Source organism: Gadus chalcogrammus, chromosome 1 (assembly GCF_026213295.1).
Source record: "Gadus chalcogrammus isolate NIFS_2021 chromosome 1, NIFS_Gcha_1.0, whole genome shotgun sequence".
Taxonomy (NCBI): Eukaryota; Metazoa; Chordata; class Actinopteri; order Gadiformes; family Gadidae; genus Gadus; species Gadus chalcogrammus.
Window position 1 is genome coordinate 4410493 of NC_079412.1, and position 15000 is coordinate 4425492.

At 44.9% G+C, this 15000-nt stretch overlaps 1 protein-coding gene across 1 annotated transcript in view; it reads right to left on the reverse strand.

Moving 5' to 3' along the window:
• The window catches only part of cdk18 (cyclin dependent kinase 18), a 38451-nt gene that overhangs the window by 1939 nt on the left and 21512 nt on the right, over window positions 1-15000 (reverse strand). The window contains exons 4-14 of the mRNA XM_056612281.1: window positions 13809-13952; window positions 12602-12658; window positions 11224-11338; window positions 10604-10698; window positions 9734-9796; window positions 9148-9271; window positions 5271-5391; window positions 3904-4001; window positions 2753-2858; window positions 2215-2257; window positions 1625-1715 (exon numbers count right to left, since the gene is read on the reverse strand). Coding sequence (XP_056468256.1) covers window positions 1625-1715; window positions 2215-2257; window positions 2753-2858; window positions 3904-4001; window positions 5271-5391; window positions 9148-9271; window positions 9734-9796; window positions 10604-10698; window positions 11224-11338; window positions 12602-12658; window positions 13809-13952 — 1057 coding nt within the window. The remainder of the gene's footprint in view (window positions 1-1624; window positions 1716-2214; window positions 2258-2752; window positions 2859-3903; window positions 4002-5270; window positions 5392-9147; window positions 9272-9733; window positions 9797-10603; window positions 10699-11223; window positions 11339-12601; window positions 12659-13808; window positions 13953-15000) is intronic.

Genomic DNA, 15000 nt, shown 5'->3' on the forward strand with positions numbered 1-15000 from the left:
TTGGTCCGAATATAAACACAAACCCCATTGTAATACGACCTATATTTGGAAAAAAGATTTGAAGCCCAGATCTTGATTTCATGAATAAATAAATTGTATTAATTGAAATAATATACGAAAATAAAAAGGCATAGAATAAAACACTGCATTGCCACTAAACAGTAGTGCAAATAGGCCGTACTGATGTGTACACCAAAGACTTCCTGACACTCCTCTGCCCCGCTGTGTTCGCTCTGGCTGTGGTCGCTCCGAACTGTTTCGGCCCGTGGCAAAGCGAGTCATCCTCGCTGCTGTCCAAGGCATGTTGAGACGCAGCATTTATTTAATGCTCATATGTCCTAGTGCTGAAAAAAGGTTATATGAAAAAGTGTGAGGGTAGCGGTGGTGCGCTAAACTTGTTCTGTGAGCAGCTGGATGTGAACCATGGTGTGAAGGAAGTGAACACAACGATCGATTTTCAACTGTGCGCGCATGCACTGGTGTAATTGAGCTGCGCTGCTATATATCTTTTTTATCAATGTGACGAGTTGCGAGTCTAGTGCAGGCCGGGTTTTTTTTTCCAGCACCCCCTGCTGAGAATACGTTCTCGCGGCTATGGTTGCACCAGATGTTATAAACATTAAACGGTCACATAAATCAATACTATTTTTAGAAAATGTATGTTTGTTTCATATAATTGTATTGGAAGTCCTGGTTTTCACTAGGGTTGCCGCGGTGTGGACATTTTCACACCGAGTAATAGCCTACACTCGTCTCAACACCGGTATTACCGAGTATAAACGGTATAAACTTTGAAACTAGGTCAACCGCCACACAAGCATCGGTTTAGACCCTTCTCGTCCTTCAGTTGCCGCCAACGTTCAAAAGCAGCGCCTAGGATTATTCTTGATTTCAGTTTTTCTCTTTCAGCGTTTTTATTATCAATTACTCTCTGAAAAAGAGTTTTCCTTCTCTTTGCTGGTGGTGGTGGTGGTGGTGGGGATTGTGGCGTCTTGTCTGCCATGGAAATTGTCTTCTACTGCTAGGTCCAAATGTGGATTAACTAGTTCCAGTAGATACCGCGGGATAACAACAAACAGGAGCTTGCTCTGGGTCACGAGCTCTGGGTCACGAGTACTGCACGAAGGGGTCGCGCGCGGGGCGCGGGGGAGGGGGGGAGGGGGAGTGCAGTACGACCGTTTGATTGACGTACTTACTGTCCAATGAAACTCGGTGGCAATGGATATGATTGGCTGGAGTTTTTCGAGCCCTGCACGTTCCACAGATGATTGACAAGTTTAATTTTCATGTCAGTACTTCTAACTCAGTGGCTGTAAGCGGGTTATGATAAGGATTTCAAGTAATTTTGCAAAAATGGCCAAAAAAGCAAATCACCTATGCAACCTTTAACTATGCTCTTAATATTATATATATTGAGCCCTTTTGGTGTTAGTGTTTTATGAGCCAACACACATATGCCTGCATAGTTCACTGCTGTGTGCGTGTGTGCATGTGCGTGTGCGTGTGCGTGTGTGTGTGTGTGTGTGTGTGTGTGCGTGTGTGTGTGTGTGTTTGCGTGTGCGTGTGTGTGTGTGTGGGGTGCCCGTGGTATTTATGGTGGTGTGTCACTGTGTGTGGATCTTACTGTCGGCCAGGCTATGGATGTTCTCCCCCAGGCTCAGGAAGTAGGAGTGATGCAGGGCCGTTTCTGAGCTGACCCGTGTTCTAGTGTCAAACTGGAGAGGTAATGCAAATCCCAGCGATTACACACCCTATCACGAAGTCAACCATGATGAGAACCGTATCCCTCCACCAACCGTATCCCTGCTTCTTTTAACCACAGCCTTAAACATGTATTCACTGTCTTTAAACTGACTGTGGTTATGTGTGTTTAACTATAACACATTAACACTCAAAACGATAACAGATTATTTAACCTTTAAAAAAACCAAATTGTAGTAATTACAATTAAAAGAAACTTAATAGAAAATACATTTCTGAGCAAAGTTTACTACTATTCAGGATTCAACTTTGTTGATAATACGTCTCACACTCATCTTGACTGTATTTGTAAGGTAAATATATATTCTGATAACTGTCACTAATAATGTATATTACTATACAGTATAAAAGTGTCTGGTAACCTTCAGCTGCTTTCAGCCCTTAAACCTTTCTGGTAGGTGATGCTAATTGGTACAATACCTCATGGTGCTAATTCAGTATAATTTCTCTTACCATTAATAGTGCATTCAGAAGATCGATTCCCTCTGTATCTAACCTGGGGAGACAAAATTAATACAATTTGAACTGTAAGATATAAGAGCTGACAAGGCAGGAAGGGATGCAGATTAACCAGAATCAAAAATGTCAGAGAAACTACAATGTTATGTCAATGCCAGTGACAATCGTTTTCCGATTAAAAAACCCTGTTAGCGCTAATGACCAGGCATATTGCAAATCACCTACAAATGACTTGTGAATGCATACATTTATTGCATGTCTTCCTTTATATACTAGAGAATATGTTTGTGTTTGTCTCTTTCTGTCATTAATTTACTGCACATCAGATGGAAGGAGAGAACAACAGAGAACCAACAACAAAAATCAATGACAGCGGGTTATATAAAATAAGCCAAAAGGCCTCGTAGGTTTAGTATGAGGAAAAGGCATGTTAACCAGCAGTCACCAACACTGTGTGTGGTTCCTCCTGGGCCATAGGCTCAGCAGACTGTCTCCCAGCTGTAATGAGTACATGAGCAGGAGGCGGTGGTACCTGGGCACGTGGTTGAGGAGGGCTTGAGGCCGGTACTGGGGGAACACGTATGACCTGAACTCCTGGTTGCTGCCGATGCTCGGCCAGGTGTCCTCCGTCGGCGTCCCTGGGACGGACGGACAGAAAGATGTTAAAACACACACGTAGACGGCAGTTATGCGATAGAATGCAACACTCGGTAAAGTAATCTAAGTTGTTTTTCCCTTCTCTCTTTTCATTGACTTCTACTTGGATGATCCTCTGTACTTATATATGCGTTTTTCTATTTAAAGTCTTTCTCCAGGAATATTGAGGAACTACTCTAAAGCTAGCTCTGTGCCAGGATAAGAAGATATGGCCTTTTGTCTTATATGTTTTAAAACATGTCAATTTGGCAAATATTGCACGATAAAACTTGGAGACGAGGCACTTTCCAACCTCATGACATGCCATCAACCTCACCTGGGACGGAGGGGTCAACATGTTATTCGTCCATTTAATGTGTCAATGTACACTTCGTAAGGGGCGTCAGACGATAACCCTCCAAAAAAATAAATGTGAGTCTTTGGAGCGTGTCCTATATGGGCACGACAGCCTGTTGCTAGGAGCTATTCATGCTGAAACCTTCCCTTTATGCTGTGTACAAGCTGTACTCACTCTGACCCAGTATCCTCCGCATACATCATTTCACTCACACAACAATGTCACAGGGGTTATCTTTCTTTTGTACAGAGATTCCCTCTATGGTCGAGGTAGCTGTATAGATGTACTCCACACTTTGTCATTTTTTAAATCAGAAACCTGAGCCAGGGCCGTGTTGCAGAAAAGAGTTTGAACTCTGCTCTGGTACGGGGCCGTCGACTCAAGTAAAGTCCTCGGCTCTGCGAGCAACTTGTTACAACAGCATACGTTGATCATGTTGTTTGCAAGAAGGGGTCCCTCTCCTTGGGTGGCGGGATGCCTGCAGATCCTTTCCAGATCCACTGCCATCCAGAACTGCATGGCAGTGGATCAGGCCAGGTCCTGCAGGCTTCCCAAAACCCAAAGAACTGGCCTGGTCCACTGCCACCCAGAGCGTACTCAGTGAATGGCCCTGCAAGCTGATCCACTGTGACCTAGAGCATGTTCAGCACATGGCCCTGCAGCGCTCTGAGGGGAGCGGGCGGGCTCACCCATGAGTCTGAAGACCAGATGGAGTTCCTCCTTCACAGTGGCTCCGGGGAACATGGGCCGGCCAGTGGCCATCTCGAACATGATGCAGCCGACCCCCCTTTGAAACACAACATGTGGACAAAGATTCAATTCAATTGTTTTTGTATAGCCCTTTAATCACAGTCGCAAAGGGCTTACAGGCCTTGTGTTTATGACATCCTCCCCCCTCCCTGACCCTAGCCCCCCAGAGGGCAAGTAAAAACTCCATTAATTAGCAAGGAAGAAATCTTGAGAAGGAACGCAGAGCGGGGGATCAGTAGTGCAATGGGGCCATCATTGACACACATACATACAGGCCAAACATTTCAAAGATCAAACAACACCTGAGGCCAATACTATTACACACCACACACACACACACACACACACACACACACACACACACACACACACACACACACACACACACACACACACACACACACACACACACACACACACACACACACACACAGACACACACACACACACACACACACACACACACACACACACTCTCCAGAGGCTGGATGACATATGCAGCCCATGCTTGTCTTTTGTCTGGAGGGTCTCTGTGGATCCCGTGGTGGGCTGGAGGGGGAGGGTGGGTGGCGTTTACACCGCCAGCCACCGAGATGAAAGGTTGGCACAGCGACGCCGGCTTGTACTAATTATAGCCGTGCTTATGTGTGATAATTACAGACGCCATGCAACCATGGAAAACGGCTAATGAGTGCGATGCTTGTACAATACGGTAGCTGGATAAGATAAGGCGATCACAGCGTGCTTTAGTGTTTATTGAGGGGTTATTGAAATCCGGCTCAACAAGTGTTATCCACACTCTTCCCCAGCAGAGCGATTTCAATCAAAAAATACCTCCTAATTGCTTGAACTTATTCTGCCCAGCACCGTAATCAGCCGTGCTCTGTAGACGTGAATAGACGTCTACAGAGGACGTGTGGATTTGTGGATTTCTAAAATGAATCCACGCATCAATTTCCTCGATGCGTGGATTCATTTTAGAAATCCACATATCCACATAAAGTGGATTCATTTTAGAAATCATCAATGTTGTTTGATAAGCCCTTCTGTTGTAAAATACCTCTGAGTCACACATGTTCAGCTTTCTTTGATGAATGATCACAATTATAATCTGTTTAATTAACACATCAAATGTAGTGGCTGGTTAATTTTATTTTACAAAAGAGCTCATAGTAACTTCGTTCCATTTAACAACAACAACATAGTTACAGTAACCAATGAATTAAACTCCACTTCTAGCTGAGATGTGGCTCCAGGTGGACTGTGTGCTCTGAGAACAGGGGGTCTGGCAGGCTACAGTCCTCACCACATGTCGATGGGGGTGGAGTACTCTGTGGAGCCCAGCAGAACGTCGGGGGGCCGGTACCACAGCGTAACCACCTCGTTGGAGTAGGTCTTGGTCGGGACCGACTTGGCCCTGGCCAGCCCTTCAGAGACAACACAATGAGACACAACAACAATCACTGGTCGGCCCTTCAGAGTCAACACCATGAGACACAACAACACAACAAGGTTCACTAGCCGGCCCTTCAGAGACAACACAATGAGACACAACAACACAACAAGTTCACTGGCCGGCCCTTCAGAGACAAAACAATGAGACACAACAACACAACAAGGTTCACTGGCCAGTGGGGTATTCCGCAAAGCCGGTTTTATCACATAACCGGGTAAGTTAACCCAGGGTTTGCGGTAACCCTAGGTTTTCCGTTCCAAAATGAACACGGTATGTTAGTTAGTATAGAAACATATGCTCTGAATCAAACCTGGTTGGAGCAGATTTTGCGCAGGTTAAGTTTGAAACATAACACGGTTTTGGGTATTTAAACCTGTGTTCACCGCAGATTTCATGTGTTCACAATGGCATGCCCTTTTGATGAGAGGCCTGTTGATATCGGAGCGCAAATTATTCGTGCAATCCACCGGGAGCGATTAATAAGACCACGGCTCGACATCTTGGCATATCGGATGACTTTTTGCTGGAGAGATATAGATTCTCGCGCAAATCTTTGATCTATTTAAATAGCCTTCTCCAGCCTTACAAAGCCAACACTACCAATCGAGGACCTGGCCTCAGTTCACTCCAGACTATTTGCATAGCCCTCTGTTTTTTGCAAATGGTAGTTTTATCTATAGTGTTGGTGATTCTGAGCACATTTCAGTCCTTTCAGATGACGTCCGGACCAAGATTTTCATCGGCCTCCTATCATACAAAGAGCAATATTGGAGTATGCCGAGAGGCACTTACAACAGAAAGTATAAAATAGTCCTAACGGACCCACACTGGAGAATGTTCGATCATAGCCGGCGGCTCCATTACAAGCACTAATCCATCTTGATCTGTGAAGCTGATGAATTTTCACTTTTAGGTTTTCTACCCCGTTACCAAAAAAAAAACATTTGGAACATTTGCGCTGTGGCAACCACACGGTTTGCATGTGTTACTTCAAAGGCAAACAAAATCTAAAAGAAAAGAAAACAGAAAAACCTACATTCAACTAATGGTGTACCCTCACATGACCCCTGGCATGGAGGAGGTAGGTACCTCCTCAGAGGGTCAGCCTTGAATTTATGTCTATTGCCAGCTCCACCACCGGGGTCAAGACAATTTGAGGGCCAGATCCAGTCTGCCGACTGTGGGCCTTTTTACGATTGGCTGGAAAAAAAAGGGCTCATTTAAATGCAGGAGTGACAAATATGGTATGACAATTTAAATGCTGGACTGACAAAATATACCTATACGATGGTGGGAAAAAGTTTGTATGTTTTATACTTAATTTTTTCGTGATCCGCTGACCACAGAGTACAGATTTTTTAGAAGAGAGGGTTATGTGCTAGGAACGTTAAGAATGCCTGACTGGGATATTAATAGATTCATGGCTCAAATATTAAGGATCATGCTTTTGACATGTAGCTAACGCATTTACGCGGTCAGCGATCCGCTGCCAGGCTTTGGTTCTCCGGGTTGCAGAGGCTTTAGCGTTCCCTGTTTTTGTGATAATGTCCTTCTCCTCGTCATAGCTCTCCAGGAGAACCTGGAGTTCCATTTCATTTAAATAAGCGGCCCGCTTCGCCATTTCGATCAGGGTTTCCATGATCCATACATCACGTGTTTATAGGTTTGGCGTGGACGCGCACAACCCTGTGTTAACCAACTCTGTGTTGATTGAACTAATGCATAACCCGTGCGGTGGAACCGACAGCTCTGGTTTAGTTGGCACAGGGTCAATCAACCTAGAGTTCAGCGTTAACTCTGTGTTTGTTAAACCTCCGTTCGTGGAATACCCCACTGCCCTTCAGAGACAACACAATGAGACACAACAACAACAACCACTGATCGGCCCTTCAGATACAACACAACAAGACACAACAGGGTTCACTGGCCAGCCCTTCAGAGACAACACAACTAGATATAACAAGAGACAACAATGAAACAATGTTCACTGGCCAGACTTCAGATAAAACACAACAATACACAACAAGACACAACAAGGTTCACTGGCCAGTGGGCTATTCCACGAACGGAGGTTTAACAAACACATAGTTAACGCTGAACTCTAGGTTGATTGACCCTGTGCCAACTAAACCAGTGCTGTCTGTTCCACCGCACGGTTATGCATTAGTTCAATCAACACGGGGTTGGTTAACACAGGGTTGTGCGCGTCCACGCCAAACCTATAAAGACGTGATGTATGGATCATGGAAACCCTGATCGAAAAGGCAAAACGGGCCCCTTATTTCAATGAAATGGAACTCCAGGTTCCCCTGGAGAGCTATGACGAGGAGCAGGACATTATCACAAGAAAAGGGAACGCTAAAGCCTCTGCAACCCGGAGAACCAAAGTCTGGCAGCGGATCGCTGACCGCGTAAATGCGTTAGCTACATGTCAAAAGCATGATCCTCAATATTTGAGCCATGAATCTATTAATATCCTAGTTAAGCATTCTTAACGTTCCTAGCACATATCCTCTTTTCTTTTAAAAAAATATGTAATACTCTGATCATTCCGATGGCTCCCAAGCGGTCGGCGGATCAAGTAAAAATGTAGTAAGTATAAAAACATACAAACTGGTAAGCTGTTCCCACCATCGTATTGGTATGAATTTAAATAAGCCCTTTTTATAATTATATATCAGAGCGCATAATAATTTGCGCTCCGATATAAACAGGCCTCTCATCAAAAGGGCATGCCATTGTGAACACATGAAATCTGCGGTGAACGTGGGTTTAAATACCCAAAACTGGGTTATGTTCCAAATTTAATCTGCGCAAAACCTGCTCCGACCAGGTTTGATTCAGATCATATGTTTCTATAGTAACTAACATACCGTGTTCAGTTTGGAAAGGAAAACCTAGGGTTACCGCAAACCCTGGGTTAACTTACCCGGTTACATGATAAAACCAGCTTCTTGGAATACCCCTCTGCCCTTCAGATACAACAGAGCAAGACCCAACAAGTCTCAACAACGTTCACTGTCCAGTCCTTCAGATGTATACAACAATACAGAACAAGGCTCACTGGCCAGCTCTCAGTTTTAACGTGTAATCTCAACCTGGTTTTACACAAATTGCGAAGAGTTCTGAGAATACGATGCAGGAAAACATCGGCTGACATTTTCTTTCAGGAATAAAAATGTGTTTAATATGAAGATTATAAGAAGTAACAGACTGGGAGGAAGTCACCTGGGTGTGTCTTTTGGTGTGATACCCTAATAGTACTTGTTCTAAGTTACTGTTTCCACGTGTGTACCCTAACCCAAGATGGTCTCCTTTCTGTATACCCTTTTTACAAGAGCACTGCTTGTTATCAATTGTTTTTAGCAGCGTGGCAAGAATGACTGATTGACAATATCCGGGTGTAGTTTTCTTTGAACGGGCCTTTACATCATCCGAAACAGCTAGCCATCACATCATTGATGTCTCCCGGCCTCTCCTCACCCTCCTCATCACCTCCCCCTGAGGTATGGATCACATGATATATGCAATAAAAAAGGAAGCAGGTCCCCGGGAGAAGACCCTGTTGCTAGGTTACAGCTTGCAAGATGCTAAAACGATCAGGACAGGAGCTCTTTCCAAGTGGCAGTAAAAATATAATTGGAGTTCAACCTGGCATGGTAACCGCTATTGTAGCGCAGACGAGTGATTCTGTACGTGTGGGTGGGGGGTTCGACTCCCACCGTACCGAAGTCAGCCAGCTTGAGCTCTCCCTTGTCGTTTATGAGCAGATTCTGTGGTTTGAGGTCTCTGTGTAAGATCTTTCTCTTGTGGCAGTAATTCAGACCCCGCAGTAACTGGAACATAAAGATCTAGAGATGGAGGGAAGGGTGCGAGTATCAAAACATTGGCAGATTAAACTCATCCGCAACAAAATGACCGCAGCTCACATCCACACAGATTGATCCGGTAAACGCATATCGGAGGAGGTTTAAAAATACAGTCATTTCCAGTCTTTTTTGTTTGTCTTTTTAAGTGTAAGTTGGCAGTGTGGTGCGCAACACATTCATTTAAACCATCTGTTTGGCAACGATAGCTTGCCAACTTTCAATGATTCTAATTAGTGATTGCTCAAAGGACAAATTAACTTCTGCAGAGAAATGTGACATTTCCTTTTTAATTCTAGAATATTAGGACGGATAAAACAAATGAGCAGTTTATTGAAGTGTATGTTGGACCCCACGATACACCACATGCTAAACATGTCCAGGTGTGTTCCAGCTCTAAGAAGTTTTTATTATCCATCTATCGAGGGGAAACCAGACGTGTCTCACCTTGACGTTGTGCATGCTCATCAGGTTTCCACAGCTGTCCAAATACTGCTTGAGATCACTATCCTATAAGGAAGACGTGGGATGGACATTAACATTGTGTTTGTGTTTATGTGTGACACACACAGACACATGCATGTGTCTGTGTCTCTTCAGAAAAGTTATAATTGTCTGACCGGCGGTAATCGACAATCACGGCAAAAATCAAATAACTGTTTTCCTCAAAATAAAGGGGGGGGGGGGGTAGTGCTTTGTAGTACATTTGTCTGGTTGATTACCTCTTAGGGGCCGAACACATCATTTCAAGTTTCTTATCATTCATTTCCAATGAAATATTCAAATTGTTGTTAACAAAAATGTCAGTGCACAGTGCGTGGCTTTCCCTGCCTTGATTGGAGCCGGCAGAGAGCACTGCTGCAAAATCACGTCAGAAAGCGAAACTGCAAGAGCATATTGGCTTGCGGCGTGTATGTTAGGGGCTTTTAGACCCAATCGGCGGTCCGAGACCGACTGGATTATGGGAGCGCTTCAATGGAGCCACAGCTTCCATAGTTTGAGGAAAGGCGTGCTTCAACCTCACAAGGCAAACATGGTGGTTTGAATATTGTGTAAAGCTTTGGTCAAATTTAACGTTAGGACGGGCACTATACACCTTTAGAGTGATGAGAGGAAGAAACTTGCTACCCTGTTTATTCATGTTTACTGCGCTTGAGTATGTTCTGTGTGTTTGTGTGTGTGTGTGTGTGTGTGTGTGTGTGTGTGTGTGTGCGTGCGTGCGTGCGTGCGTGCGTGCGTGCGTGCGTGCGTGCGTGCGTGCGTGCGTGCGTGCGTGCGTGCGTGCGTTTGAGTGCCCACTCAAGGCTCTGCACTTACCAGGTATTCAAAGACCAGTGTTAGAGAGCGCTCTGTGTGGATGATGTCATGGAGGGTGACGATGTTGGCGTGCTTGAGGTCCTTCAGTAGAGACACTGGGGATGGTTAAAGAGAAAAACTGTTGAATTGAATTGAATTGAATTGAACTTACTTCACGACGATGCCAGCCGCCGCGAGTAACTTCACCGTGACGGGGAAGGGGAGGCGGAGGGCCAAGGTTTAAGATTCACGGTTCAATAGTAATATGCATATATATATACAGTATATAGGCCTAGAGATCTTTCTCTCTCTCTCTACATGTAAATATAGATAAATATTTATCTAAATGGTGTATGATTTATCATGTTAAACCAACAATGATAGCCGGGCCACTAGATGGAAGCAGTGTTCCAGTCCTAAAGAGCATGAACATGAGCATGAAGGTGAACTGTGTGCAGTGTGCACACAGTGTGAATGCATGCACATCTCTGTGTGCACTGTGTGCAAGTGAGAGTCTGTATGTGTGTGTGTGTGTGTGTGTGTGTGTGTGTGTGTGTGTGTGTGTGTGTGTGTGTGTGTGTGTGTGTGTGTGTGTGTGTGTGTGTGTGTGTGTGTGTGTGTGTGTGTGTGTGTGTGTGTACCCTCTCTGATGGCCGTGCAGGGTGCTCCCTCCTCGTGCTCGAGGCGAATCTCTTTCAGTGCCACCAAGTTTTCAGTGAGTTTGCTCCTCCCTTTAAAAACTGTGGCATATGTCCCCTACACACACACACACACACACGCACACACACACACACACACACACACACACACACACACACACACACACACACACACACACACACACACACACACACACACACACACACACACACACACACACACACACGTACAAACACATTTGTTCACATTGTACGCCATCCTAGCCAACCCTATGAATTCATAAAACAGGCACTTTTACATTCATTTTTGTATCAATGCTCCAGAACACAGCTTTAAAATCCGAGAGGCAGATCATCAAGAAGATGATAAATCATCAGACAACATTCACGATGATATCAATGTCATCAATCATAGCATTATACATAACGTTGTAGATGTATAGTATTAAACAATTAACTGGAATGCGCAATATCATCGCAGACATGTCATAGTAGCCTACATATATGAAAGAGACATGGCACACTGCAACCGAGTCCTCGTGTTTCTCATGCACTTTCCACCGTCTGACAACGTGGAGTAATTTGGACACAGCCATACTGCTGAAGGGATTGATCGGAGACTTCAGGGCACAAGAAGTAAACCATGAAAGTGATTAAATATATCGACAATAGAGGACTGTGTGGCCCCAGTGGTCGGCCCCAGCGGCACCCGCCCCGGCATGACAGTCCACTATAAAAGCATCTCTTTGAGAGCTATCCACTGCGCTGACTGCTGACGGGTCATGTGACCAGGACTAATGCTAGCCTGCCGTAGCTAAGCCAACTAGCGCCCAACCGACCCCCAGCCAGGAAGTCCCCTTCGCTACCCTGCTGTTGTTTGTTGTTTGCTGGCCGTTTGTTTTGACGTGCCCTGCGGGCCCTGACTCACTCTCACTGCTGGTGGAGATGAAGCCTTTCGGAGTCCAGACTCCCTGGCTCACGAGCCGCCCGATACCGCTGTGTTTTTAAATAAATTCAACGCTAAACGGACGCGCAGCTTGTCCCGTGGGGGTGTGCGGCGTGTTTGTGTGTAGCTGGACGCTTTGGGCAAAAGATTCCTGTGTGAGTTCTATGTTGTCAAATGTTCAACAAGTCAAGTCTGATGAGGCGCAAATACAACTTCAAGCACAATACAATTTAAAATTATAGTTATTTCATTGCATTGGTAACACTGCTCAGGGGATTTTCTAAGAACATGAGCTCATCTCTCTGTTATTTTCCTACTCTACCATCTTGTTTTTTCTTGGAAATATGCCACATTTACAAAGTAAGAAAGGTAGGCTACTTCATTAAAGGAAACAGTCATTTGAGGGGTACGTACCTCGCCCAGTTTGCCCAGCTTAACGTAGGTTTCCAGCTTGCCAAAGCCTATGTCAGACTGACAGAGACGAGGAAGCAAACACAAGACGTTTATTTCAGTTTATACTCAGGAGAAACAAAAAATGAGTTGGAGTCACAGGCAATCCCAACACATTATTGACACGTAATTGAAATACACTTTTAAATATGTTGTCGCAAATGGTTGAATGTATTTTGAGCTTCTGAGCAATCAGAAGTCTGTTCAGACTACTGATTGCTCAGAAGCTCAAAATACGTATATGTTCTGTGCTTTTGTTCCACAGTGGCCAAAGAAGAACTTTAAGTAAGTAAGCAGTCAATTGGTCTCAAGGCAATAGTGTTATAACACTCAGCCCCCAGCTAAAGTTTAGGCCCAGGAAAGATATTCTTAAATAGTGACATGACATTGGGTTTGTTCAGCGGAACTATCTTTTAAAGTTAGATACATTTTTCTTTTGAAACACCCCCCCAGCCAGTTCAGCTTAGTGCTGCTCATGTTTTCCCTCAAAAGCTAATTGGGTGGTCTGGATAAATCGAATGTCATGGACCCAGGGAAACACAAGACCCAATCGATGGCCGAGAGGAGCAGGTGGTAATCAGGACAATCGTTTATTTTTAGATTAATTTTAGATTCTTGTTGGATTGTTGAAAATGGGGATTCAACACTTTGGTTGATACATACATTCTCTAGTGATTTAGAACAAAAATACAAGATATTTACCAGGCGGCACAATGGCCTATAATTATCCCTAGAAGGGGATATTGAATGTGATGTGCTGTTGAAATTAAAAGGTATTTTTGGCAAATGAGTGGGGCTTCATGGGACATTGGCGGAAGGAAACTGAACAGGCAGAGTTACACATTGTTTCCTGTTTCAGATTTATTCTACCACAGAATAACTCATCCAATGACACTTTCAGAAGGGGACTTTGATTGGTGTACTTGACAGTGGTTTTAATTTAAAACCTTTACAAACATTTTCCTTACAGTGAGCTACTGTTGAGTTTGTGTTCACTATAAATAGCCGAACACGTGCTTCCAGAGACCCCCTCCAGCTGCGACCACATGATTGGCTCTAAACAAACGAGAAGCGACAGACGCTCCCTTCTCCTTCAGATTGTAGCCGGACTACCGTCACACTTGAGCTGATCGATCTACCGTCCCGGGAGGATGAGTGTCACGGGACCCACCAGCGAGGCGCGCCGGGAGACGCGGCTGAGGGGCTTGCAGGCGGGGGTCGGCGGCGGCGAGGTCTGGCTCTCCAGCTGCAGCTTCTGCAGGAGCTCAGAGGGCAGGCGGAGGTCCATGGACAGGGACATGCGCTGTCTGACGTCCTGCACAGAGCACACACAGACGCACACACACAAACACATGATTAACAACACACACACACAAACAGACACAACCACACACATACACAAACACACAGACACACACACATGCAAATACGCAAAGACACAAATACACACACACACACAGTCAACAACACACACACACAAACACTCATGATCAACCACACACACACACAGATAGACAGACACATAGAAACACAGACACATGACCAATGACACACCCACACGATCAATGACACACAAACACACATACGATCAACAACACAAAATTATCAGCAATACACACACACACAAAGAGACAGACAGACAGACACACACAAACACACATATACACATTCACACACTCACACACACAGTATGCGAGCTGCTGTATGTTAGATTCAAGAGTTGTAAAGAAAGAGCAGTATTTGGACAAAAAAATAGCAAAAGCAGAAGAGGGCATGATTTCCAAAATGAACGTATCTCCCTCCGTTCCTCCCTAGATTGCTCTGTAATTGAGCAGTGTTGCCCATTTTCCGCAACTCTGATTGACAGCCATGGCAGAAGCCTTTCGCAAATTGATGAGGCGATGCCCTGATTGGTCCGAACTGCACCAGCTGCGGTCTAAATTGGAAATTAATTTATACAGAGGGAGGGGTGCTGGCGCAGGCCACTGGAGACACATGTTCCCACAGTGCATGTGGCTCACGAAGAGCACCCCAAATAAACCACACATAAATAGCAAAAAATATCTAAAGAATCACGCAATGAGTCTGATAGCAATTAATTTGATCTCGCCCAGAGTTCTGTACTTGTACTTCCAGGAAGCTTCTGTCCTCCTTGCACAACCAGAGTCATGGCGCCCAAATTGCAATGCTAGCAACAGGCAGCCGTCCTGCTGCTAGTGCAGAGGACAACTGGAACTCATCGTGTCCACCAAGTTATAAGCCTTCAAACACCTTTGCCTTTATTTTGTTACCCCTGTTCTAAATGACTTTTCCTGGCCACCCCCTCCCCCAGACAAGCCTGCTGGGGTTGAGACCTATACCTC